Source organism: Ipomoea triloba, chromosome 10 (assembly GCF_003576645.1).
Source record: "Ipomoea triloba cultivar NCNSP0323 chromosome 10, ASM357664v1".
In the NCBI taxonomy this organism is placed as follows: Eukaryota; Viridiplantae; Streptophyta; class Magnoliopsida; order Solanales; family Convolvulaceae; genus Ipomoea; species Ipomoea triloba.
In genome coordinates this window covers 27,233,391-27,260,173 of record NC_044925.1, presented here as the reverse complement: position 1 = coordinate 27,260,173, position 26,783 = coordinate 27,233,391, and the positions used below count along the sequence as shown (strand labels likewise).

The 26,783-nt window shown below is 34.7% G+C and overlaps 3 protein-coding genes and 1 long non-coding RNA gene across 18 annotated transcripts; 2 read left to right on the top strand and 2 right to left on the bottom strand.

Annotated features, from left to right (window-relative positions):
* Positions 1–1,802: 1,802 nt before the first annotated feature.
* Positions 1,803–5,360, top strand: LOC116031355. 15 transcript variants are annotated; one of them, XM_031273531.1, is made up of 3 exons: positions 1,803–2,009; positions 3,457–3,504; positions 3,880–5,360. In XM_031273531.1, the coding sequence occupies exon 3, from the start codon at positions 3,893–3,895 to the stop codon at positions 4,955–4,957; it is 1,065 nt and encodes a 354-aa protein (XP_031129391.1). In that variant the 5' UTR covers positions 1,803–2,009; positions 3,457–3,504; positions 3,880–3,892; the 3' UTR covers positions 4,958–5,360. The 15 variants fall into 15 exon arrangements, with proteins under 15 accessions (XP_031129391.1, XP_031129385.1, XP_031129380.1 ...); XM_031273525.1 differs by having other exon boundaries at positions 3,665–5,360; XM_031273520.1 differs by having other exon boundaries at positions 3,079–3,504; positions 3,665–5,360.
* A 76-nt stretch (positions 5,361–5,436) lies between these two features.
* LOC116031354 (transmembrane protein 87A) lies at positions 5,437–9,396 on the bottom strand. The gene is made up of 5 exons (XM_031273516.1): positions 9,019–9,396; positions 7,262–8,198; positions 7,079–7,174; positions 6,326–6,462; positions 5,437–5,910 (listed from the first exon to the last, which is right to left on the bottom strand). The coding sequence occupies exons 1-5, from the start codon at positions 9,276–9,278 to the stop codon at positions 5,745–5,747; spliced, it is 1,596 nt and encodes a 531-aa protein (XP_031129376.1). The 5' UTR covers positions 9,279–9,396; the 3' UTR covers positions 5,437–5,744.
* A 1,798-nt stretch (positions 9,397–11,194) lies between these two features.
* LOC116032445 lies at positions 11,195–23,387 on the top strand. Its single transcript, XR_004100755.1, has 4 exons — positions 11,195–11,294; positions 17,020–17,187; positions 17,291–17,445; positions 22,326–23,387. It is a non-coding gene; the product is annotated as an uncharacterized LOC116032445 (long non-coding RNA).
* Positions 22,757–26,747, bottom strand: LOC116032444. Its single transcript, XM_031275005.1, has 6 exons — positions 26,519–26,747; positions 25,787–26,225; positions 24,686–24,996; positions 24,551–24,607; positions 23,428–23,843; positions 22,757–23,260 (listed from the first exon to the last, which is right to left on the bottom strand). Exons 2-6 carry the CDS (start codon positions 26,179–26,181, stop codon positions 23,006–23,008), a joined length of 1,434 nt encoding a protein of 477 aa, XP_031130865.1. The 5' UTR covers positions 26,182–26,225; positions 26,519–26,747; the 3' UTR covers positions 22,757–23,005.
* Positions 26,748–26,783: the final 36 nt, after the last annotated feature.

Below are 26,783 nucleotides of genomic sequence, written 5' to 3'. Positions count from 1 at the left end.
ATCTATACTTCTGCACTTTTATCTTCTGATGTGATTGATGAGTTAAGTTCATTATGCGGGTTCCAAAAAAAGATGTTTACGTCAAAATTTTGTGTAATAAAGTAAAAAGTGAGATAGATTTTGAAAGTTTTAAGTAGTTTAAAGTGTTTTCAAAGAAGCAAAATCAAAATAGAATTATGACCATTTATTATATAGAAACGTATTAAGCACTAAACAAAGAAAAATGTTGCGTATCAAGCACTAAACAAAGAAAAATGTCAATAAATTTGGGTGTCCAAGGGGAGAAAATAGACAGATTTCAGAAGTCTAAAGCATTGAATTGAATACAACTAAAGGAGAGCAACAATAATTAAAGGCTTTGTCATCAAGTGATATAACTCTAATTTTCTTCTTTTTTCTTGAAAGGAACTCTAAGAAAACTGTTTTTTGTTTTTTGTTTTTCAATTTTTCAGTTTTCATTCTCTGTTTTTCTTTCTCTGTTTTCTGTTTAGAAAACTTGTTTACTAACACTTATTTTTTTCAAATTTATTTTTTCAAATTAACATTATAAAATTAACAATAAGTTTAATTTCGAGTTATTTTTAGACCTTATATTTAAAATATTTTAAAATATATTTGATTTAAATAGAATAAATATATATTATACTTTGAAATCCAATATATGTAAAAAAAATTTACATTTGATATCCGGACCAAATTTATATATGTATATAACATAAATAAAAATATATTTGAACCAACAACCTATTAAGTTCACAAAAAAATTAGTTTAGATAATATTAATATTTTTTGAGCTAATATTTAAAATATGTTTGGATATATTCATTTGAATGACATGTATGTAATATATAATTTTTATTTTGAATTCTAATATAGTAATATATGTGTGAAATTTCGATATCTAATATTTGGACCAAAACCAATTATCAATTGAGTTCAATCAAAATATAAAGCGTGGTATAGATTTCAATTTTTAATTTAGATAATGTGAATGATGTATAATTTTAAGCATAATCAAATAAGTTATGTTTAAATAAATAATGTAAATAGAAAAGATAGAAGATGATGATAAATGTAATCATAGTAATGAATAAATATGTAAGTAGATAATGGTAAGAATGTGGTTATAATGACATATAGTCTAATAGATTATAGCTGATTCTGTTTTCCATTTAGAAAACAGTTTTTTATAGTGTTTCAGTTTTCTAGAAAACTGAAAAATTATTTCCTGTTTTCAAAATGGAAAACTGTGCAAGTAAACATGTTTTCTGTTTTCCAATTTTCAAAATTTCCAGAAAATTAGAGAAAATTTCCAGTTAGTAAACGCACCCTTTTCTAGACGAGGTTTTATGTTCAAATTCTAGTAAAAGCATTGACTCTTCGTGTTTGATATTGTGATAGAGTTAATAGTACTCAAAATAAAGACTTAAGACTAAGGATCAAGTTTCATCAACGTTAAAGGGACTTGTTGTGCGCAGCAAGTAAAAGTTTAACTAAGTTACCATTTATACTTTTATAAATTCTTTTTTTTTTTAATTTTTTAAAAGCAACAGTTTTAATATTAAGCGTGCATTGTACTATGCCTTATTTGAGCCTTGGAAGTTTAAGCTGATGGGTGATGAACTGATGACGCATCACACCTAACATTCACGCATCCCCATGTTGATAAAATCGCCCCACGTCTCAAATCTTCTCCTTCCTTCCTCCCTCACGCGCTCCCATTGCACTCTCCAACCCATTTCTTAATATATTATACTCCGTACTAAAATTAATTAACAAATAATATATGAAACTTTTGGTTCATTTTATCATTTATTGCAGCCTTTTTGCGCCTTTTTCTTTTCCTGTATATTTATTAAAATATTCTCACGGGAAAGTTCAGGAACTCCCCGCGCGCTCTTTTCCTTCGACATTTTCGTCACTATTTTGATCTCCACCAATAACGACAAACCCTAAGCTTCTCTCTTGTCTCTCTCTACATATTCTTCCCTCTCCTCATCAATTCTCCGGTACGAAGCTTTCCGGTTGCTGAATTGTACTTTATAGTGAAGTAATTCTCTTGTTTCCTTGAGAATTTTTTTTTTCTGTTATTATTGCTTTTTTGTATTAGTTCTGGATTGTGTTCGATTGAAATTTTGAGATGGATTAAAATAATGAAAGTGAATCTGGATTGGAGCGAGAGCTAGAGGCCTAGGAGTCATGTGCTTGATGTTTTTTTTTTTTTTTTTTGAAATTTCCGCTTTTCATGGCGTCGTGGTGTTGCTTTAAAATATTCATTTTATTAACTTATCGTGACGTGATTGTTCTCCTATTGCACGTTGTTGCTTAGTGGGATAGATGCACTATGTGAATCTTCTTTGGAAATTTCTGTGTTATGATTACTCTTTATCTAATATGATGAGGTGGATATATGTATTATACGTGTTATTATATATGTAAGTGTATAAGAGGTTGAGTTTTGTGGAGGTATAGTGGAGTTTGTTGCTTTTTGGTTTGGCTTGGTTTTGCTTGCGGATCCGGATTTGCTTGTAAATTGAAAGTCAAGGTGGGTGTGGTTGGTTGATGTTAACTGCCTTTTTTGTTTACCTGTGTTGATTGATATTTAGTTTCGAAGATTGAACGTTGAATTAAGTCGTTTGAAATGCATTGTCTAAAAGACAAATAGCTCCTCTTTAAGCCTATAACTCATTTCAGTGGATGGTGTAAGTTACTTGTAAATGCTTTTTGAGTCTCTGTGATTGTCACTAATTTGATGATGTCCTGTTGGTTTGCTGTGATTCAATATGATCCAGACTTTGGTGCTTGGTTTTGGTCAATATCGATCTGTTTACTGGAAATTTGAGCTTAGATTTTAATAAAAGGTGTTGTTGATTTTGCACTTTGCTTCTGGATGGATGCAAATTGCAAAATCTGCAGCAGGATTTGTGAGCAATTTATAATGTTCTGAGTCTTAAGATGGCATGAGCTTTATTTTTAACACTTTTATTGGCTTATTGTAAGGAATTTTGAACATAGTGCTTTGGTGATTTTGCAAAACTTCTTTTTCCTCAAACTATGGTAATTTTATTTTCTGTGTAGAGAATTGCTTGGATTCTGCTTCCAATATGATGGGTTGACTTTTCTAGAGATAGATCACTGAATTGGACCATCAGGTCATTTCAAGAACCATCAGAATCATGATGTCCATAAGATGGTTGTGATTTAGAATCGACCTGATTTTTATGCTAGCTTCTCTTGCACGTGCAAAGAGTGATAGTGCAGTGCTGTATGCTAGTGTGGGTTCAACTCTTACAAGATTCCATGCAACTATTAGGTGTAAATTGCAATGTCTGCTTCCTATCCTTAGCGCTTCAGAAAACTATTCTGACATAGGCTGCCTATATTCATTTCATAATTTAGTACTCAGAATTGCAGCTTAGTAGCTATCACCTGAATGACCTGATCTATTTCATGCAGCTGTTTTTCTTATTTACTGGTGCTGATTTGACTTGATAATGAGAACAAGTATGTTTCTACATTTATCCTCTTTTTTTTTTCTTTCTTTTCTTTTTTTCATCTGTTTGGCTGTGTAACGCTATGAATTTCTCTTTCATTTTATTACCAATAGAAACTGGATACTATTATTCTTATTGGTTCTTCATGTGTCTATTGTTTTGATGTGTAGGCAAGTAGCTTTTATCTTTTATTCATAAATTCTAAGTGGGATTGAATCCATGTGGTTAGTTCAGTTCCATAAGAAAAGAACCTTTCATATGCAATAGCAAAAGAGTCCATGGCTACTAAATCTTGATATTCAAAGGTTACTCTGAGGATTTGACTCTTCTCTTTCAATTTTGTGAAGTAATGCTATATTTGATTAATATCTTATGTTGTTTATAGATTTGTCTAGGAAATGGCAAAGGGAACTAAAGGAAGACATGGGATCACCTCACAACAATGCAGGTCTACTCCATATCCCTTGCCTTCTCAGAAGAAATGTTCCAAACATTCTCAGAAGAAAGACTGGGAAGATGTAACATGTTCAGTATGCATGGAATATCCCCACAATGCTGTCCTCCTCCTCTGTTCCTCTCATGACAAAGGCTGCCGTCCTTACATGTGTGGGACCAGCTACCGCTATTCGAATTGCCTTGACCAGTACCGGAAAGCTTACACTAAAGACACACCAGCACATGAAACTCAACCTCTTCATGGTTTATCCATTAGTGCAGCCATACCCCCATTTTCTACTCAACCTACTGAGAAATGTGAGATTGCAAAACTTGCATGCCCACTTTGTCGCGGTCAGGTGAAAGGTTGGACTGTGGTTGAAACTGCGCGTGAATTTCTGAATGCTAAGAAACGTAGCTGTATGCAGGATGGCTGCTCCTTTGTTGGAAACTATAGGGAAACACGCAAACATGTTAGGGCAGTGCACCCTGCTGCTAGGCCACGCGAAGTAGACCCTCTTCTTGAACAGAAGTGGAGACGGCTTGAGGGGGAGCGAGAGAGGGATGATGTGATCAGCACAATAACGTCATCAATGCCAGGGGCAATGGTTTTTGGTGATTATGTCATAGAAGGAGGACACTATGGGTTTTATTCCGAAGATGAGGATGGATTCGAGGCAGATGTTATGGAACATCATAGCAGCGAAGGTTTTAGAGTGGGAGTTGATGGCAATTTGATGAATGTCTTACTTCTTCTGCAGGCATTTGGTTCTGCTGGTAATCATGGCTCCGACAGGGACATAAGGCAGCAGTACAACAGTGACCCAAACAACGTTTTGGATGAAGGCGCTGTTGGAATTGATCACAACCTTCCGGTGGTCAGTTACGATTGCTCTAGTGAAGATAGTGATCATATTGCTGATGGCCATGACAATGGTACATCACTAGTTGGGCGTGCCCGCCATCAAGGTTTGGGGGATACTGGTAGGAGACGTAGGCGTAGACAAGCAAATGGAGGTCAACGATAGGGGTATTGCTATTGACGGAGGTTCAAAATTGGAAATGGACAGATGGAAATGTTTAGGGTGTTAATTTAGTTTAAGGGATGCATAGGTATTCTAACATGATAATCTGCTAGGCACTGATGTTCGATACTTATGGTGGGCCAAGATCAAGGGTGTCGGGGGACCTTCAAGAAAGTTGATTCTTTTGTAATTGTTGTTTGTATCTTCCTAATTCTCTGTGACTGACCGGTGGCATTCACACTCAATGTGATTTATCTTGTATATTCACACTCAATTCTCTTTTTCTTTAATCCATTCCTGTAATTGTTGGGCATATATAGGTGTGTTGCAGACATTTGAGCTTCAATATGTTGCCTTAAATTGTTGTTTTAAAGGCATTGAATGCTTGATTAAGATGTTATGAAAACTACAATGCCAAGTATATTGTAACGGTGAACATTAAGCACAAACTTGATGAACATTAATCCAAGTTCATGGTATAATTTGGAATGCTAAAACAATGCAGTCATTTCATTTCATTGACTAAATGAAGAAGTTACCTTTCATGTCCCCAAGTAACATAGTATGCTTTAAAAGGAAAACTGTAAAACCTTAATACAATACTTGTTTCAACAATTCTCACCTCCAAAATTTCATGACCTGTGCAACGCTACCTTTTTGACATGTACAATGTTTAAAATCCAATTGTGCAGTGAGGAGTATTTGCAATAGCACACATAGCGCTGACCATTCGACGTGCACTGGCTTCAGACTCTGTGCTTAAGCAAAAGCTCACAAATCTTTTATGCACTTATTCCCTCTTACCATCTTCTGGTTCATCTTCTCCGTCAGACGTTTCAATCCCTTCCTTCCTCTCCATTTTGACTAAACTGATATCACCTCTTGGACTCTCTTTGCACAAGGATTCTGTTTCTTCGTCATCACTATCTTCACCTTTCCCATCTGAGTAGGCATACCTGGCTCATGTACAGCTTCAATCAGTGACCAAATAAAAACTGAAAACAGAGATGGCCATATAGTTTGGCTAGCTGTTGAATTAAGATTTTTTTTTTTAACAGAGTATACTAATGGTAACAATAAAGTACAGAGTAAAAAATTGCAATAATTCCTATCACAGTATGTCCAGTCAGTAGAGGAGCCAACTGCACAGTACCAAGGAAAGGTGTTTTTAATGTGCCTAACATGATTAATTGCACGTGAAACGTAGAAAACAGTGAAAGAATTGTTTAGCTCAGGAAAGATGTTATCAATATCTTCTTGAGCTTATATAAAACTTTCAGCTTTTTTTTTTCCTAGGTCCTTAAAGAAACACCAGAAGTATGAATGCACCAGCAACCACCCTAAAAAGTGTATTTATTGCAGAACCCCTACCTTTGGGAGCTCTGAGATGGTGCCCATAGGAAACAGATGACACATAGCAGTGCAAATGCAAGAATGTCCCAGAAAGCAGTGATAATCCAGCCACTTTGCCACCTCTCATTGAAGGGATCCGTTGCTTTGAAGTAAACCTTCAGGAAAAGAATTTACTGATTAATAATTGTAGGTTATCAAAGGTTCACATTCCATTTTTTTTTCTTCCAAAATTAAAGTAGAAAAGTGTATATAACTAGGGAAAAAAAGGTGATTGCAGATCAATTTCCCATGTCATTGTTTAAAAGTTGAACTCTAAAATAAAATATAATTGTCAATATAACTAGTAATTTGAAATTGGTGATTGTATAACAAGGTATTGAAACTGACTTGACTAAAATGTCAAAAAATTGCAACAATCTTCAAAGTGTCAAATAAAACTTTCACCATTTCTGATGAAATTTTCCAACTGGTGTCCAGAGATAAGCAGGGAAGAGGTTCCAACTTCCAAGTCAGTAAAAGTAAAATTTTCTTCTGAAGAATGAAAAACATGAGGGCCATAGATCACTTGGTTTTTGAACTTGAAATTAAACTACAAATGCTGAAATGCACTAGATATTTGTCAAAGGCACCAGCAAGAGCAAGTTGAAACATTCATAAGGATTGCATAACGATAAAGTTGATTCACATGTCAACAACTAATAGTCAATAAGTTCAGCAGCAACTGAAAACTATTAACATAGCATGTCAAAGTTTCCTTGACCAAGCACATACCTCATACCCTATCCAAGCAACTGAAGCAATAATAGTAACTGCTAATGCATTTGAAAATTGCCTATATAAATCTAACTTCACGGAGCTTCTCTTTGCCTGAAGAAAAGTGAATTAGTGTTTTGGTCAGTACAATCTGAAAATTAAATGTTAAACAGAAAAAGGAAGAGTTAGTGAAAGATTAACCTGTAGTTGCTCGAGCGTCTTTGAAAGAGAAGTGAAAACCCACAAGATCAAAAATGCATCCAAGAATGCATCAGGAAGGACCAAGAAGACTCTAGCTCTTCCTGCTACATCATTTATGGTTCCCACATACTCAGTAATATTAAGTAGCTCAGATGCCACAAAATATGTCATTCCAAGAAGCAGCACCTTTATTGTAAGACCACCAAGGGTAGGGCGCACGACACCATAACCCATTGAGATGGAAAGAATAAGGATGCGTGAAAAAGTTCTCCTTATTGATCCAATTGTTACAACCCAAGATGTGAGGCCCACAGGCCTCGCACCAGTGTTATTGAAGTAAGAATAGTCAAGATACCAAAATAGCATCTCAAATAGCCCAAGAGCAATAACACCAGCGATGCAGTGTTGAAGTGGCAAAACATCCTTCCAGTATCTCACATATTGAAAACACCAGATGGCACTGAGGATAACATATGCAAGAGACATAACAGAATAAAATTTCATTAGGGGTGCCATTCTACCAGGCAAAAAGCCGTCAGGATTTTTCCACAATGTTTTCCCAGTTACTTTCATTCCCTTGAGCTTTGGATCACATGAGATGAAGAACAAGTTATACATCCCGGTCTTTTTTATATAAACCTCCCGGTTTTTCATACGCGCAGATAACTGTTTTCCTCTAAAATGCACATTCAACACCACTGGCCAGTTAATATCTGTTGCAGAAGGTGTCCTAATGACTTCCCCTTGTTTGCAACCTTCAAGTTTAGCAAGATCAGGGGTACAACAAATAGACCTTTGCCCACCATAAGGTGAACCACCAATATTATCACGGTCTGCTGCCTCAAAAATTATGATCTGTATCAAACCGCTATTGTATGCCATATCTGGATGTTGGTCTGCAGTTTCTTTACTCCTCCAAAATGTGAGATTCTCAAATCTATAAATTTTCACATTATCAGGACATTTATTTCAAATATAAACCAGCAAACAAATTCGGTAGAAAACATCAGCAGGGATAGCATGCATTCATTTACATACATCACTTATAACTATGAAAATTATTTACCAAACTCATGGAAATAATTTTTTTTTCCAGTTGATTCAAACTCGCTTTCCTGCTATAGTATTGATTTCTAACTCAGCATAACTAGAATCACGCTTTTTGATATGTTGTCTACCAACAGGTTTAACAAGGAATACATTCAGTGAAATCTAGTCTAATCTTGTACTCTCTTGCAATGACCAACAAAAGAATAGTATGAATTAGTGCTAATTAGAGGACTAGTAAATAAATAAATTTCTACTTCTGCAAACAGAGTACGCCTACAATCCTAGCTCAAAACTGAGGACTTACTAGGTACTAAATCTTTACTAACATCTTTATTAAACTTCTTAACACTAACAAATTTAGCGGGAGTAATGCTATAATTACAAAATCAACCTTCAATTCAGAGTTACAACTCTAGTCTCTTGTAGATCTTCAAATCTAAAATTAGATTACAGCGTTGATTTTAAACACAATTACATGAAGTTTTAAGTATTTTGTTCAGCTTCCTGAACTTCAAAATCATTGAAGTATACATCTAATCTTCATTCCAACAACAAATGGCGTCCGAAAACATTCAGCTAGGTGATATTAAAACGGAGACATACAGAATAAATGACAAACTAGATCTAAGCATACAGCGGCCAATTGAACTCGATCTAATCTATAATTACACGTAAACAGAGGTTTTGCGCACGAGTTTTGTGTTTACCTGATGTAAGAGAGTCCGTCGTGGACAGTTGAGTGAAATGCACGACGCGGCTTAGGGACGGAGAAGGTGGCGGCGAGGCCTTCGCTGCCGCCGGAGACGAGGTAAGCATTTCCGACCTCTCTAAACGGATCTCGGTCGTAGTTGTGTATCGAGGCTTCAGCTGATCCAACGGCGTAGAATACAGTTATCAAGGCGGGGAGCAGTGTGAAGAGTAAACACTGTATAGAAGTGCGCGCCATGCCTGTTCGCCAGATGGCCATGGATTCCGGCGACAAGATCGGCTATTTTCAGGGCGATGGAGGAGGGTGAGGAGTAAGCTTCAAGGTTCAGTGTCGCAACTGACAATGAAAATAAAGATGATGTTAACAAGTGTGCAATAATTCGTCTTATTTCTCAATTTGATGCCTTTCTTAGTTTCTTTAATTAATTAATATTAGGAAATGCTATTATTATGATGAGTGCGATCGGTTAACTAAGCAGTGTGATATATTCAAAAGCAATACTAGTAGTATTTTTAAAGGAGTTTTTAGACTTTTTACAGGTATGATTGTGAAAAAAAAAATGTAAGGAAATAATTTTTTTTTAAATATCTGAAAAAAAAAAAATCAGAATAACGCGCCTCGTTGGGCACTATGTTGCTCCGCACGCGACTAAATGCAAGTCATATTTACACATGGCACTTATTTTTCTTAAAAAAATTCATTCATTGTTGGAGAGTTTTTTTTTTTCCCTTATCTTTGCACTCTCTTTCCCCTTCACATAAGCTTGCTATCCTCAAAATCACACCGCACTTTTAAAATCAACCAATTTAATTTTTAAAACTCAACACTAAATTATATATTTTAACACACAAAAAATAATAATATAAATCCAAATTATGATGTTTGTGGCAAAAATTAAAATTTTGCCCGGGCATTGACACTATTTTTTTCCCGATGTCACATGTTTTAAATTTGGTGCTATTTATAGCTTCCTTTTTTTTTTCAATTAATTTGTATTTATTGATAAACAAGTAATAATGCATGTGCTGTTTTCTTTCCTTAAGTTAATATAAGTATTAATTTTAATTTAATTTTAAGTTTGTTTGGATGAGGGAGAGGAACGGAAACATTTGAACTACTAATACAAGTAAATTTTTTTCTTAGTACTAATAACTTTGTTAAAATGTAGTTTATCTTTAGCCGATTAACATTCACAGCCATTTGCTACAAAACTTGAAGCCCCTATTGAAACTTGATCAAGCACCTTAAACCTATGGTTTTGTTAAACTACTTATCTTGCAATATATATATTGTTTTAGTTTGTTATTGATAGATGTGTTACTCGAATATTTCAATAGTGTCCTATTACACGCGTGCACTCAGTCATAAGTCAAATAGAGGTCATTTAATCACGTTTCTTCTCATAAGTTAATTAACTACCCGTTGAATGGTATGTTTCCAAATAATGCGCTATAACATTATCCCACGCAACTTATATGCATTTGACCATTTTTTTCTTTTTATGGTAAACGCCGTTGAGATACATGAAATCACCAATCAAGACTTCATAGCATCTCGAATTAACCGCGCGCAACTAATTAGCACTCCATAACAACATCTCATTAGGCTTCATCTAGCAAACACAAAGACTTTATCAAAGTTGGCAAAACATTAAACAAATAGCTAAATATTTTGGTTATATTAATTTTTTATTTGTCAAACAATAAGTGAATATGACAATTCATCTTATAACTAGAGATATCATTTCCTGCCCATGTCATACTAAATGGAATTGCATTCCTTTTCCTACTTTACTTAATGTATTATTGATGGGTAATGTCTAATTTATGAAAGTTTTATTTTTCTAAAAAAAAAAAAGAAGAAAAGAAGACAAAACATGTTAAAAGTGTAGATATTTTAAATGAATATTATTATACCTTACATTAAAGAAAAAAACTCCTTATTTGGTAAAATTTAGTTAGCCAAACTATGAAATTACTAGATTTTATTTTTTTACTTTCTATTTTTAATAGTTGATTTTTTGAGGTGCATAAATGTAAAAAATTCATATTTTTATACGTTTAAAAATAAATAAATAAATATATTAGAGAAAGAAGTATTATTTAATACAATTAAAAAAAGCATACTCCGTAATCCGTATTAGAGAAAGAAGCCATCAATGGCCCAAGCCAAAGGTCCAACCCAGTACATACTACATTTCTTCAGTCTTCCGCTCTCGGCAAAAATTTTCTCTAAGGATGAAGTCTTTTTTCTCGGAACTCCCGCGTTTCTAAGGTATTGTACGCTTCTCCAATGTATTATTTGTGAAAGAATTTGCTGATTTCTTATGTATTGTGGAATGATATCTTGCTTGACACATGAATCATACTTCAAATACTGTGTTCTTCAGTCACTGTAGCGTCAAGGCAAAGAAATAGAGCAGGGAGAGTGAGGTTTAACACGCGATTGATCTAAGACTTATATTGAAAATCCTATAATTTATGCTTTAGTGATCTCTAAGAACTCAAGTTTATTCACTGAAATTGAAATATAAGGATGTTTTTGGAATGCTAAGTTGCATATTCAAACAAGGAATCCTTTGGAGCTGGTTTAGAAAGGTTATGTGTTCTGACAATAATTAGAATGCTTCATAGCCTCAGGTTTTATCCTCTTATTGATATGATGGTCATGAAAGTGCTGTTTTCTAGCTTTTTTTAGTTCAATGGATTAGAATCAAGGACTGAGATGCTGGGCTGCTGGCTGCTTAGTCTTTGACTGAGCTTGGTGAAAAACTATTTGAGGATTGATTTGGCTTAGCTTATTCATGAGTTAACTTGGGTTGATATCTAGAGTAGTTTGGTAGTACTTTCTGTTTCCATACAGGGTGCAGTGTGGCCATGTAAAAGAATGGCCTTTGGTATCCAGAATTTGGTTCTCTTCCGGTATGGTTTAGGATCAAGCTTTCTCATACAGGATTCAAGTAATTTTTACTGTAAAAAGTGGAAACATCAAACATTGGTCATTGGTGTCTTACTTGACAAAGCAATAAATGATATATCATCTATCTATTTCACTAATAAACATAAGTCAACTTCAATTGCTTTGATGTTCTTCAATCACAAATAACAGGGAGCTAAATGAACAACATCTGTGCAACATTTGTGCATATCGTTGATTTAATAGTCACATGACATACTTTAGTATATTACATTTTACCTGAAAGTCTATATAACAAGAAATTAAAACTGCTTTGATAACGTATGGGACAGTGAGAGTATATAGATCTTGATAACACTAAATCTTCAGGTAATTGTTGAATCACATAGACACATCTACCACAAGGACTGAAGACTCAGAAGAAATTCCTAGGGGAAAACTTGTTGTCTTTTCTTCCCTTGAGTAGTATGTTTGTTTGATGCAAAGTGAAGCTTATTTAGACACCCACATAGATTTTCCCTCTAAAGCTAGACAGGCAACAAAAAAATTATAGTAGAATTCTGCATCTCATCATTAAAAAAATTGTCATTTTCTATTTGAGAAATAGAAAGAAATTAAGAAAATGAGGTATTGGGTACTATTCTCTCATGCAAATTTTCACCTTCAGATACATGGATACTAAGGTCATTTCATCAGTATTTCACTTCAAACCCTAAAATGGAAGGGCAAAATAGAAATTGAATTTTTCTTTTGAGGGTGGCAGGAGTAAAGATGTTACAAAAAGTACTCACACGTGATGCGGCAATGGCAACGGCCCTTCTCTGCCCATTGGATTCAATGGTGATGATTTTCAAGTTCTGAAGAATTCTTCAACTCAAGAACTTTTCTTTCAACCTTGAAGAATGTACGAGTCTATCTGAAATAATTCAAAGACAAAAAAATAGTAATCCCGAAAACATAAGATGAACATGAAAACAACAGAGTAGGTTAACAGCTGTTCTGTGCCGTGTGCGACAGTAATTGATAGCAGTGCCGTTTTGTGTATTCTGCCTAAAGCAAGTCTACACCCATTTATATGGGCCAGTATATCAAATGGAAATTATATTAATTTCCTCCAAAGTCTAATATTTGGTCATGGTGAGTCAAATTTGAAAGGCATTATGTTTGGGGGGAAAAGGATAGGTTTTGTCTTTTACGTTTGGTCTCTGCCTGTTTGCCTCAATAGTTAATGCTTATGGCATGATCTGAATAGATTACAAGTAAAATGTTTTTACTGAACTTTGCAAAGAGTAAATAAAAAAGAACCAAATGAGTATTACACTTTCCAATGAGTATTACATTGGAATCGAATCCGATAGTAGGGGAGGAAAAGAGGAATGTTTTTTATTATTATTAAAAGTATACTAACAAACATGGTGGAATCAATTTTTTTTTTTTTAATATATATTAAAATTTCATGTTGGATACATGGAGGATGGCCTTTTTACTTTTTTCCTTTGTCATTTTTTATTCCAATGTTCTAAAGTAGGGGAAAGGAAGAGGATTGCTTTTTATGATTATGGAAGGATTTGAATCCGATAGTAGTGTAGCAAAAGTAGGCAAACAAACATGGTAATTTGAATCAAATCCAATATAGGGTATAAATGTACCCGACCAAATAACACTTTAGTTTCATTCCAAAAATCCCAAGTTTTATCTTTCTTATTGTGCCCTGCTTGTATTTCATTCCAATCCTTATCTATCAATTTTTCCTATATACTTTCAATTTCCATCAAATCCTTTCTTTAACCTCTTACTCAAATTTAGTGAAATGCATGCATGACTGGACTTTTCTTTTAGGCCTTTTGTCTAATAATAATAATAATATACTCCATAGATTATCTTCCTTTTCTAGCACCCATCTCTGCCATTAAAATAAATAAATATTACCAATTTATTACAGCATCAAAGGGTGTTCCATATAGATACTACCACATTTTCCGTGCTATCCAGTTCCAGAACTGTTTAAATGACTGAGATGTGTATTCTACAGTTTGAGTGAGGCTAAGTTAGTCTGATGTATAGCGAATATATATGATGCTCTTACACTTTCTGGCAATGAACTTCAAAGGATTTGTGAGTGGGCCTCACCACCTTTTTATGGATTTTAATTAATTCTTCAATGATTAAAAAGAAAACGAAGAAAAATCACATTTGGTAATTTTTCTTACCTTTTTATGGCATTTAATTAATTCATTACTAAAGAAGGCAAAGGCAATTAGAAATTTTACATAAATGAATTTTCTTATCAATTCTAGTTTCTATTATTTGGGTGAAAATGTAATAACACAATGTTATTTTGCAATTAAGTTTCCAAATATGGCGCCTTTGATAATTCCTTTCTTACACAGTCTTTGCTTAGTTGATGTACTTGGCCATCTCTGTCTGTATTGGTCGTCTCATTTCTAGGCGTATATGTGCATCATAAAAGTTTGCTTTTCAATACCTAACAACAAAGAGAGTCAAATGTTTCTTTTTAATGACGAGGAGAAGCATTTAAGACTTACGTTTTGTCATTTTATGTTTTATGGGACAAGTAAAATTGGGTCAAAGGTTGCATATAATATATCTTCATTAGCATAATCACCCTTTGAGATTCTAGAAATGCATATTACTTGGAAAATCTACTGTCTGACATGGTTAATTGTCATCTTTTTCTCGATCTCGAGGGATGCTCTATAAGGTTGTGAGTAAAAAGGTGTATAGTTTTGACTATGTTATCATATAGTATCGACATTTGTACATGGATTGGTGCTTCTCTTATCTGTCTAAATAATGCGAAAAGTTTAATATGTGCCACGTCCAAGATTAATGTTATGGGGCTTCAAAGGCAACCCCATTAATGGTGGAAACAGAGGTATCTCCGGAAATTCCCAAGGAGATTGTCTTTACGCATATGTAAATAATCTAGGACATAGGACTAAATTCTTAGTCTTTAAGCATATGTAAATAATCTGGGACAGAGGACTACTGACCAAGAATTCTGCAAAATGTACGAGTTTTTCGTATGTATGCTTCTCTAATGTATTATTTGTGAAAGAATTTTCTGATTTCTTATGTATTGTGGAATGATTTCTTGCTTGACACATGAATCATACTTCAAATATTGTGTTCTTCAATCACTGTAGCGTCAAGGCAAAGAAATAGAGCAGGGCAAGTGAGGTTTAACACGCGATTAATCTAAGACTTCTCTTTAAAATCCTATAATTTATGCTTTAGTGATCTCTAAGAACTCAAGTTTATTCACTGAAATTGAAATATAAGGATATTTTTGGAATGCTAAGTTGCATATTCAAAAAGGAATCCTTTGGAGCTGGTTTAGCAAGGTTATGTGCTCTGGCAATAATTAGAATGCTTCATAGCCTCAGGTTTTATCCTCTTCTTGATATGATGGTCATGAGAGCGCTGGTTTTTTTTTTTTTTTTTTTTTTTTCTTCTTTTAGTTCAATGGATTAGAATCAAGGACTGAGATGCTGGGCTGCTGGCTACTTAGTCTTTGGCTGAGCTTGGTGAAAAACTATTTGAGGATTGATTTGGCTTAGCTTATTCTTGAGTTAACTTGGGTTGATCAAATCTTTGGAATCTAGAGTAGTTCGGTAGTACTTTCTGTTTCCATACAGGGTGCAGTGTGGCCATGTAAAAGAATGGCCTTTGGTATCTAGAATTTGATTCTCTTCCGGTATGGTTTAGGATCAAGCTTTCTCATACAGGATTCAAGTAATTTTTACTATAAAAAGTGGAAACATCAAACATTGGTCATTGGTGTCTTACTTGACAAAGCAATAAATGATATATCATCTATCTATTTCACTAATAAACATAAGTCAACTTCAATTACTTTGATGTTCTTCAATCGCAAATAACAGGGAGCTAAATGAACAACATATGTGCAACATCTGTGCATATCGTTGATTTAATAGTGACATGACATACTTTAGTATATTACATTTTACCTGAAAGTCTATATAACAAGAAATTAAAACTGCTTTGATAACGTATAAGTTCAAGATTATAATTCTGTTGAAAATGTCACAAGAAATAAGATATAACCATATAACCCAAACAGTCAAACAACACAAGTATGTAACATAACATACACATGTTGAATTGCACAATATTCTGAGTCTAGAATAGTAGAATTCACTTGAATGGCCGCTCAAAGCCCCCTAAGTTATTCATAAAAGTAACTTAACATGCACACATAAATGTCAGAGGACACATTGATACTGTTTCCTAATAATCAGAATCCCTGTTGAGCATGAAACATATTACAACTTACAAGCTATAAGAGACTTTCAAGGAGCAGTTGGTGGCTTGTGCAGTATATTTCCAAGACCAATATCACTATCTGGAATATATTGCCACTTATTATATACTAGAATATCTTCTTCTTCAGATTTGTTTTCATCCTCCAAATCTTGTTGAATCTGATAAAGTTGCAAATGGAGAGTGTCGATCAATGATGAAGGTTGTTTTTGGAGATTTGATCTTTTCCTTCTGGTAACATTTTTAGGATACCAGACAGGCCATTGGGCTTCATCTCCAGAGAGGCAAACTGCAAAAATAAGCATATATAAAGGAATAAAGTGTTAACAACTTCTTTCTTTTTATGGTGGACTGAGTATGGATTGGTAGTAAATAAGCTGGATTTTTCAATAATTGCAAATTGAGGCATAAACTTGAAATAACACTAACAAGCATAGCACATTTCAATTTTTATTGGTTTTGTTAAAGTTTTGATATTATATACATGGTAAGGCAAATGAAAAAACATGTTTTAATATCTCTTCCTAAGATGGAAACTGGAGAAACTAATGGAAAACTGATACATGCTATGATTGTTAATATTAAAATTGTCATTCAATAATAGATATTTAAAGATTGATCTATTGTTTCTAATTGAGACTAGTCAGTGCATATTTTAGAAACTATCCCTTATTAAACCCATCCTATGCATTCAATTTGGATGAAGATGATTGTGAAAAGCAATAAGAAGCTGAAATATTTGTGTATATTTTCTTAAATTCTGATTTTACTTCTGCAGTCATATTTACTTTAGATATTCAGAGACCTGCCCTTAATGCAAATTAGGAAAGAGAAGTTTATCCTATATAAGAGAGATGCAATCCATCTATTGCTTCATGGACAGACTCGCTTCAATTTTGTCTATGACTTGAGAACAACAGCATTCCTTTGATATGCGGTTTTGGCAGTAAGTATTCAAGTACTACATTTATGTTGCTCGTATTCTCTATCTTTTTTATTTTATTTTATTTTTAAAAAAATATTAATGTACCTTCTGTTCCTTGCGTTAGCATGCAATTCACTGGAGATGGTACTGAAGATTCTGAGCTTGATATGCTAAATTCCCCCCCTTTAGGAGAGGTGGGACGCAGATCACTTCCTTGAGGCATTTCTCCTGCTCTCAACTTTTGCTGAGAGGTGATTTCGACAGCATGCGTCTTGGAAGGTAATTTGTGAATATTACCACTTGCATCTCTAATTCCATGTTTTGGAACATAACCATTGAGATTTCCCCTTAACCTCCATCTTGATCCACATGCATTGCACAGAACTGGCTTTTCTTCTGGTCCTGCTCTCCAAAGTGGAGTACCTGTTTCATGTCATGGATTTTGAGTTTTAACAATTGATCAAACAATAATTAACTTATATAATATGAAGATAATAGAAAAAAAGAAGGAAAAATGTCTAGATCAGGGAGGTTGTCAATTGTGAAAACAAACCTTTTTATATAAAATCAGTGAAACATGAATTATTGCATATATTAACTTGGAGAACATGAGAAGGCATGCAAAGAATGTTGTGGTAGTAATTTCACTGGAAAAGAAAGGATTCAAGCTAGCTAAACCTTCCTCCAATAAGAGATGGTAATGTGGCCTGGTATGGGCCAGGAGTATAGTCCCCATCCTCAAACCCTCCGCTGACCTTATTTCCATATCCATCTTCCTACTTAGTTAAAATTTAGCATACCCCTTCCAATATCATCTAAACCTCTATATCCCCTGTTACCTTCCCCTTTACCCATCCCATAAACATGCTTTGAATAAGAATTATCATTAGTGAACATGTAGTTCATTTGCTTTTAGCTATAGATCACATGACTTGGATCAAAATCTACCTCTACGTGTAGTCTCATTAGCAATCAGCCTCTTCCTTCTTGATTTAACTGAAAGTGGTTTTTGGAAATGGAATGACTTAGATCTTAATAAATATCAAATCCAAGGATAACAATCATACTTCAGGTCTGCTACACTACTGTGGCTGGCTTGAACCTCTCTATCATCTAATGCATCTCTGCCTTGTGCCTCCACCAATGATGGCAGTGGCTGAGAGCTATGCTTGGCCAGAGATTGCCTTGGTGTGACAGTGACCAATTGTTTTAAATCTTTGGTCGGTAATGAAGAAATGACCAACAAAGAAAGGACGTTACCTTAGTGTTTGCTCAAGCAATCTTCTTTTACAAACTACTAGAAAACTAATGACTTATAAATATCAAGCAATCTTTAAAGACCTCATATCCACTCTTTTTTAATAAGCAATCTTTAAAGACCTCATATCCACTCTTTTTTAATATCTCATATTATAATTCTTATACTATAGATGCTATAAAAATAAAAATATAATCTAATATAAAAATCATAATTATTATATAAATGTATATAGTAATATATTATAATTTTGTGAACTAGGTAGCTTCAAGAGTGAATATGTGGATACAAATCATACAATAACTAGGTATTCTGTGAAGGTGCCTAAAAATTCCCAATAATGGCCGCCATCCCCTTAATTAGTCCCGTTACCTATACTCATCTGAGTATATGTTGGGTATGGGTGCAATTTCCATTTCTAGCTCCAATTGAATACAATACATTTTTTATGCTTAGTGTATCTTTAAAGACAGAATAGAGTCTAAGTTGCTCTACTCTTTGACACTAAATTAATTGAAACGTTTGTATTTGCATTTCGTTTTTGTATGTCACCCCAAGTAAATCTTCCATAGATCCATCTTAGTATTCTCATTTCCATAAAAATCACATTATGAACATTTTGCTTCTTTGACAATTGACAGTCAGCATTCAATGCAATTAACATAAACCCTAATTGCTGTGCTGCACAACTTTCCATTCAACTTCAGAGCCACATAAAAGGCCTATGACACTCATCCACTTCACCCAACAAATATTAATTCTATGATTTAGAACATTGTTCAACTTTCCTCATGGAGAATACATTCAATTTATTATTTCATCATAATAGAATCAATATAGTATTTGCTATGATTAATGTCAAATGTTATTTCAGAGTGATTTACATTTATGAGGATTAGAGGTAGGCGAAGGAATTTGGGATGGATTAAAAACATAAGTTGGTCAACTTTAATAGGACAGTGAGAATATATAGACAGTAACTCTTTAGGTAATTGTTGATTCACATAGACACATCTAATACAAGGACTGAAGACTCAGAAGAAATTCCTAGGGGAAAACTTGTTCTCTTTTCTTCCCTTGAGTAGTATGTTTGTCTGATGCAAAGTGAAGCTTATTTAGACACCCACATAGATTTTCCCTCTAAAGCTAGACAGGTAAAAAAAAAATTATAATAGAATTCTGCAACTCATCATTAAAAAAAAATTGTCATTTTCTATTTGAGAAATAGAAAGAAATTAAGAAAATGAGGTATTGGGTACTATTCTCTCATGCAAATTTTCACCTTCAGATACATGGATACTAAGTTCATTCCATCAGTATTTCACTTCAAACCCTAAAATGGGAGGGCAAAATAGAAATTCAATTTTTCTTTTGAGGGTGGCGGGAGTAAAGATGTTACAAAAAGTACTCACAGGTAATGTGGCAATGACAACAGGGCCCTTCTCTGCCCATTGGATTCGATGGTGATGATTTTCAAGTTCTGAAGAATTCTTCAAGTCAAGAACTTTTCTTTCAACCCTGAAGAATGTACGAGTCTATCTGAAAAAAGACAAAAATAGTAATCCCGAAACTTTTCTTTCAATCCTGAAGAATGTACGAGTCTATCTGAAAAAAGACAAAAAAAAAAAAAAATAGTAATCCCGAAAACGTAAGATGAACCTGAAAACAACTGAGTAGGTTAACAGCTGGTGTGTGCAGTAAATCCAGTAATTGATAGCAGTGCCGTTTAGTGTATTCTGCCTAAAGCAAGTCTACACACATTTATATGGGCCAGTATATCAAATGGAAATTATATTAATTTCCTCCAAAGTCTAATATTTGGTCATGGTGAGTCAAATTTGAAAGGCATTATGTTTGGGGGGTAAAGGATAGGCTTTGTCTTTTAGGTTTGGTCTCTGCCTGTTTGCCTCAATAGTTAATGCTTATGGCATGATCTGAATAGATTACAAGTAAAACGTTTTGACTAAACTTTGCAAAGAGTAAATAAAAAAGAACCAAATGAGTATTACACCTTCCAATGATTATTACATTGGAATCAAATCCGATTGTTGGGGAGGAAAAGAGGAATGATTTTTATTATTATTAAAAGTATACCGACAAACATGGTGGAATCAAAATAAATTTTTATATTATATTAAAATTTCATGTTGGATACGTGGAGGATGACCTTTTTACTTTTTTCCTTCGTCATTTTTTATTCCAATGTTCTAAAGTAGGGGAAAGGAAGAGGGATTGCTTTTTATGATTACGAAAGGATTTGAATCTAATAGTTAGGTAGCAAAAGTAGGCAAACAAACATGGTAATCGGAATAAAATCCAATATAGGGTATAAACGTATCCGACCAAATACCACTTTCGTTTCATTCCAAAAGTCCAAAGTTATATCTTTCTTATTGTGCCCTGCTTGTATTTCTTTCCAATCCTTATCTATCAATTTTTCTTATATACTTTCAATTTCCATCAAATCCTTTCTTTAACCTCTTACTCAAATTTAGTGAAATGCATGCATGACTGGACTTTTCTTTTAGGCCTTTTGTCTAATAATAATAATATACTCCATAGATTATCTTCCTTTTCTAGCACCCATCTCTACCATTAAAATAAATAAATCTTTGGGAGGAAAAAAAATAAATAAATCTTACCAATTTATCACAGCATCAAAGGGTGTTCCATATAGATACTACCACATTTTCCGTGCTATCCAGTTCCACAACTGTTTAAATGACTGAGATGTGTATTCTACAGTTTGAGTGAGGCTAAGTTAGTCTGATGTATAGCGAATATATTTGATGCTCTTACACTTTCTGGCAATGAACTTCAAAGGATTTGAGAGTGGGCCACACCACATTTTTATGGATTTTAATTAATTCTTCGATGATACCAAAAAAAAAAAATCAAATATCGTAATTTTTCTTACCTTTTTATGGCACTTAATTAATTCCTTACTAAAGAAGGCAAAGACAATTAGAAATTTTACATAAATGAATTTTCTTATGAATTCTAGTTTCTATTATTTGGGTGAAAATGTAATAACACAATGTTAGCGGTTTAGTTTCCAAATATGGCGCCTTTGATAATTCCTTTCTTACAGTCTCTGTTTAGTTGTTGTACTTGGCCATCTCTGTCTGTATTGGTCGTCTCATTTCTAGGCGTATATGTGCATCATAAAAGTTTGCTTTTCAATACCTAACAACAAAGAGAGTCAAATGTTTCAATACCTAACAACAAAGAGAGTCAAATGTTTCTTTTTAATGACGAGGGAAAGCATTTAAGACTTACGTTTTGTCATTCTATGTTTTATGGGACAAATAAAATTTGGTCAAAGGTTGCATATAATATACCTTCATTAGCATAATCACCCTTTGAGATTCGAGAAATGCATATCACTTGGAAAATCTACTGTCTGACATGGTTCATTATCATCTTTTTCTCGATCTTGAGGGATGCTCTATAAGGTTGTGAGTAAAAAGGTGTATAGTATTGACTATGTTATCATATAGTATCGACATTTGTACATGGATTGGTGCTCGTCTTATCTGCCTAAATAATGCCAAAAGTTTAATACGTGCCACATGCCCACATCCAAGATTAATGTTATGGGGCTTCAAAGGTAACCCCATTAATTGTGGAAACAGAGGTATTTCCGGGAATTCCAAAGGAGATTGTCTTTACGCATATGTAAATAATCTAGGACATTGGACTAAATTCTTAGTCTTTACGCATATGTAAATAATCTGGGACAGAGGACTAACTGACCAAGAATTGTGCAAATGTACGAGTTTTTCGTGTCTTGTTTTTATGCTTATGTGAATAATCTGCAATAGTTCACTAAGAATTATGCCGAACATTTATCTGTCCTTTTATTAGGTTGAACTGATTGTATCAAAATGTTGTGCATCAGGTGATATGCAACTCTGAGTGTGGTTTACATGATTCTTCCTCACAACTCTTGGTCTAGGTGCAGCTCAAAATGCAGCATATTTATGAAGGCGGCAATCGAGTCGAAAATGTGGGAGTGAAAGCGCCTTCTCAGCTGCTTCTTTGGTCTGTAATCTACCCTCAATTCTTCTATGTGTGTGTGTGTGTGTATATATATATATTCCATTTCATCTTGAATTGGGTATATGTAGGAGTGGGTGCCCCAAATTATGATATGATATATAGGGTGTGTTTCAGCTCATATAGTAATTTGGGTTTGAAAGAGAACTGATTGGCTGGAAACTGCGACTTAGCCAGCATTTGTTAGTTGTGGAAAAAGAGAGATGAAAGGCAAAGGAGAGAACTAATGAAAGAAAAACAACATTAAATCCCAAAGTATGGTCCAAGAAAAAGTGTGAGAAACTGGGAATAAGAACCTTTATAATGAAAGCATTGGCCACTTTTCAAATCTATAATGCTACATGGACCAATCAAGCATATGAAATATTCAAACAGAAATGACATAGAGAGTAGCATGTATGAGGTCCATCAGGAATATCATGCATTTCCAAGCAGCATATACAAAATTTTCTATGCTCCCTGCAGAAAAGAGAAGGATGGACAAATATTTGAAGGATCCTTGTATGGGTGGAATAGAAAAAGCTAAGTGGAGGATCTGCGGCTCCACCTTCGAGCCTTTCTCCGGGTCTTCTTCTTGATCTTGGATGAAGAAAGCTTGGAAAGCGAACGGATTTTTGGAGCTGGTTGATCTTCTACTGGCAGCTCAGGTTCTCCAACAGCGGGAGGAAGGGCCTCCCTCGGGCCTTCCTCTGGCACGCAAGATTTTTCTACTTGATGAATCATGACCTCCTCTAGATTACTCATCCTTTTATTGTCGATTAGAATGTCACCTTCACCCTGCATAGATGCAAATAAACTGTGGTTCATAGTGATATTAATGTTTATATATAGACTGTGAGAAAAAGGTTTCTTCACAATTAATTCATTTTATCTGGTGAAAAAGTTACTGTGATGGTAGCTCAAAGTCTGGGAGAATAATGGCAAGCCAAGGATAATATACTTACATTGCTTATGCTGCCACCAATAAGAGATTGACTTGTACTTTCAATCACATCAGGGATGCTTGTACCATCTCCTCGAGTTGAAATGGCACCTTGAGGTGCAATCATAAGCTGAGATGCTAGAGAAGACCCTACAGCCATTTTGCCCCCACTCTTTGGAGATGAAGGATTTCGAGAAGAACTGCTCAAAGCATTGCAGGGTAAAAACAAGTTCAAGTTTTCAGTGCTAGAAAACTTCCCTGCATTTTCACTCAATACCTTGTCAACTCTACTTCTAAGCTGGCCAACTTGTGATTGCAAAACACCAATCTTGCGGAGTATTTGTTCAGAGCAATTATGTTCATCTCTGGACCCAAACCACTGATGTTCATCGTTGGCCCCATATCCATTATTGCCATTTTCCTTTTCAATGGGAATTGCTGCAGAATAAAATCTGATTTTAAAAATTATAAATTGGAGAGAATGAACTCCATTAAAAAAAAAATGATCTCCTTAGCATCTGAAATATAAATGGAATCTGTTGGGACCAGGAAACATCAATGAAAACGCAATACAGCATGTCATATTACTAAAAGGCCAGGAGATTCTTACATGGTAGGTCTTCTTACAACAAACAAGACCTAGGTGAACGGAATTTTGATTGTTTGCAAATAGAAAAAAGGGTTAGGTTGTTACTCATCATCTAATCCTTTTAGAAGATATTTGTTATGAACACTAAAAACAGCCACAAAGGTAAAACATTAAAACCTGCCCCAAAGTACAACAATCCAAGTCCAAGGTCAGATTCTCTCATTCTCCTATTCAAGATTGGAAAGGCCTCATGAGAAGAAGCAACAAAGCTTTGCTAAGAGGTAACTGTGGATCAGCTATAGACTATAGTAACTGAGCAAAACTCCACCTAACTAGGCAGTTTTATCTTGGGGAGGGGGGATAATGAAGGCTAACTGCCCTTCTTATCTTTATGTCCTTTCTATTTCCAAAGTGAAAACTTGGTAAATTTCATTCAGGCAAGGTCTCCCTAGTTGCAGAAAAAGAAATGAAAAGTGAAAACAGAGTAAAAATGAAAACTGTGATTTCATATGCATGAAAACAACACAATTAAATAATCAAAAAAAGAATTCCGCACCTGTAGGGCCACAGTCATCATCAAGAGAAGTACCATCAGCAAAAGGTTTTTTACGTTCTGCGGCATACAAACATCATGTCACAACTTGAAACACAAGGCAGAAAGAAGGAAGGGGATAAAGAGGATTTCTTTTACCATAGTAAGAAAACAAATTGTGGCGAGACATATATACTGCTGTGTCCTCACTATCTTCGACTCTTTTTCTTTTCTTTCTTTTTAGAACCTTACTTCTAGGTCTGTTATTGGAAAATGGAAGTGACTTTGAGCCAAAACTTTCTGTTCTCACACTCTCCAACTGAAAAAATTTTTGGTGGTTGTAGCCCGCAAGTTCCTTGTCATACTTTCGTGCTTGAAACTGAAGTTGCATGACTTGCAATTCAATCCACTTAATACGCCATGAGAGGGGCTGTACAAATCTTCTCCAGTGAGAGGTTACTAGTTTCTTCCTGGAAGGCCAATAGTAATAATGTCAACAGCCACCCAGATTCCAGACTAAATATTAAGAAACACACAGGACAAAAACAGATGTTCTATTGAGAATAAGCATTAAAGAGAATATGAACTATTCCACAGCTCGTTTTTTATTGGATCAGAATGAAGATGGGTATTTTTCACTCCCAAAATGAGGTGAAATTTATTCTTCATCTACTAATAACACTATATATGGCATAAAACTCTTCCCTTCCTCTACCTCTCAATACAGCGCCTCTAGTCTCAATCCTCTCTCCCCACCTTGTCTTGTCATATGAATACAACTTTTCTTCTCCATTTTCTCTGTGTGCCCATTTTCTTTCCCTTTACATTCTCTACCCATCCAAACAGATCAATAAGATTATACAAAGAGAAAAATCCAATGTTCAAATCAAGATCATTAAAGCACAAATGACAACTTTAGAGAGTAAATGGCCAAACATAAAGCAGGTTTCCTTCTGAGGAGAATAAAAAGAAAATCCAAAATAACCCCAGTCCTCACCACCATCACATCACCAGCGATAACCTTCTTCTATTCCTAAATATTAATTGAGAATGAAGCAGTCCCAAGTACACATGCAACTCTATCATACAACGTCAATTCAAGGACCATAAATTTATTTCCCAATGAATTATTTGAAAATTTTGAAGTTTAGGTTGGTCCTAGTGCCTAACATTAATTTTGGCAGAGTAGAAACTAGAAACTTTATTGCAGGATATAAAATGGCTACATTTAGGATATAAACTCGGGGATATAGCAAGCACCTTTTCCTGAATTCATTACCCAATCCACTATGTGGTTCTCCAGATGCATAATGTCCATTAAAACCTGATACAATTTCAGCATCACTCATTGCAGCATCATTTTCTGTCGCAGAAGTGGAGCTGTCAAAGGAGCTCGAACTCTCCGTCACGAATTGACATTCTGATTCATCCAGCTCTTTGCAGCCAGAATTTGTAACCTTAAGTATATCAACTTCCTCAAGCTCCGCTCCATAGACCTTGTCTCTTTGTTCAGCCAGGACAGAATAATCCTCACAGTTGCTTTCACACTTAATATCATTAACCTCTAGTTCTTTACTAGCAGCTCCACTCTCTTTCAAGGCAGAAGCCTCAGAGACAGCTTCTGATCCTTTGTTGACCCCTAATTCTAGACCCATGCTTTGGAATTCAGCTCATATGCTGAACAAACACAAATAACAACCTGCAGATAAACCAAGAAAATTTTCCACTGAAAATCCATTGGATGAGAATCAAACTTTGCTACATTTGATGCACCAAACAGGCTTTAACTACAAACTAAATTCAGAATAGCATAGAACAGAAATACTCAATTAATTATACAAAATTAAGAACTCAGAAAAAGCATGAACAAAGTAAATAACAACATTATAAATAATAGAAAATTATCAGCTGAATTCGCCGCAGATAAGAAGTAATCCTAAAAACTGATTTACACCGAAAAAAAAAAAAGGAAAATAGAGAAATGAGACGTACCTAAGGTTAAAATTCCAGGAAATTCGATGATCCTGATGGCGTGATGTTCACATATAGGTTTTCGCAGCTTGTCGACGAGAAAAACAGCTCCGGCCAACGGCCAGGTAGCACGGCGGCGCGGCGAGAATACGGTGGCGGGCGTGAGAGAGAGGATGAGGCTCGCGGACCGGGAAGGTGGTGGTCTTGGGGGAAAGAACAGAATATGTCAAAAAGGAAATTGTGGACCGAATTAATGAGTTACTCCGAACTTCGTGTTTAGTAACAC

Excerpts from the sequence above, each read along its gene's own strand:
- LOC116032444 (XM_031275005.1), bottom strand. The coding sequence starts at position 26,181 with ATGGGTCTAGAATTAGGGGTCAACAAAGGATCAGAAGCTGTCTCTGAG. Across the intron at positions 24,608-24,685 it reads CAATTTGTTTTCTTACTATG|AACGTAAAAAACCTTTTGCT; the intron begins GTAAAAGAAATC and ends TGTATGCCGCAG. Across the intron at positions 23,261-23,427 it reads TTGGTGGCAGCATAAGCAAT|GGTGAAGGTGACATTCTAAT; the intron begins GTAAGTATATTA and ends GCATCTATGCAG.
- LOC116031355 (XM_031273533.1), top strand. The coding sequence starts at position 3,893 with ATGGCAAAGGGAACTAAAGGAAGACATGGGATCACCTCACAACAATGC.
- LOC116031354 (XM_031273516.1), bottom strand. The coding sequence starts at position 9,278 with ATGGCCATCTGGCGAACAGGCATGGCGCGCACTTCTATACAGTGTTTA. Across the intron at positions 8,199-9,018 it reads GACGGACTCTCTTACATCAG|ATTTGAGAATCTCACATTTT; the intron begins GTAAACACAAAA and ends GAAAATTTATAG. Across the intron at positions 7,175-7,261 it reads AGACGCTCGAGCAACTACAG|GCAAAGAGAAGCTCCGTGAA; the intron begins GTTAATCTTTCA and ends ACTTTTCTTCAG.